The sequence below is a fragment of the Sphaeroforma arctica genome, assembly GCF_001186125.1.
Source record: "Sphaeroforma arctica JP610 unplaced genomic scaffold supercont1.9406, whole genome shotgun sequence".
In the NCBI taxonomy this organism is placed as follows: Eukaryota; class Ichthyosporea; order Ichthyophonida; genus Sphaeroforma; species Sphaeroforma arctica.
In genome coordinates, this window is record NW_014031152.1 from 1 (window position 1) to 1079 (window position 1079).

Consider the following 1079-nt stretch of genomic DNA (forward strand, 5'->3'; position numbering starts at 1 on the left):
CGTATATAAGAAGAACGACCGACCACTATATATATATATATATATATATATATATATATATAGTCTGTATCTGTGTATACGCGTTTGGGTGTATGTATCTACATGTAATTATTCTTCTACCGATACATTCACAAAGACGTGAAGTGCAACTCTCTCACAAACACCATTAAACACAGACACACATTCCCTGCATACATATACATCATATACACAAACACTACTCTATGCTAATCACTGCCATACCCGTGTAGCGTGCGTACATGTCCACTAGCTCGTCCGCCGCCAACAGAATCAGATCATCGCTGTACTGGCGCTCAGTTGGTAGTAAGTCCTTGCCTAGGTGGATAGTGTTGACATAGGTGTGACACAGTTTGTCTACCAAGGCCACCCGTTGTGACGGTATAAGGTTGTCATGGAGACCCAGACGGTGCTTTAGTTGCAGGCAGCACGTGTATCTGTTTTATATAGATATGTGTGTATACATTTGATAAGTAGTTGAATCTGTACACAGTGAAACTCGTACCAGTGCTGGTATAGACCTCTTCCGACTCGTGGTTATGTGTGACATGCAGGTGAATAATGGGCCTATATATGGTTGGTTAGCCCTCAATTGAACCCGTTTTGGCGGATTAAGGTGCCGTGTGGCCCCAGACGGTGCACCTGTACAAGTGCATGGACACATACACAGGTACAATAACAGGTACAACAGGTATACATGACAAAGGCAAGAGTATACCTCTGTATGTGTATCCATACATCCATACTTACATACATACATACATACATACACATATATACACACATAAGTACATAAATCCATACATCCATGTATATATGTATATATATATATATATATATAACTTACATACATATATACATACATAACAACAAACCTCCAAGCACACATAGCACACACCCACCTGCTGAGTAGCTTCCAGTCTGTGATATCACTTGTGGGTGGGTCCATGCCGTCCTCCATCAGAGACTTAATAAACCTCCCCGCACCCTTTCCAGTTGCCACTTGCTCCTTGAGATCTGCCATATCTTTAGCATTCAGCTTTACATCCGCTGAACCCGCG

General features: G+C 41.8%; 1 protein-coding gene across 1 annotated transcript; it reads right to left on the minus strand.

The window, feature by feature from the left end:
* Positions 1-217: 217 nt before the first annotated feature.
* SARC_16969 (hypothetical protein) lies at positions 218-455 on the minus strand (the record flags this gene model as incomplete). Its single annotated transcript, XM_014288929.1, has 1 exon — positions 218-455. A coding segment is annotated over one exon (238 nt), but the record flags the coding sequence as incomplete, so codon positions are not given.
* Positions 456-1079: the final 624 nt, after the last annotated feature.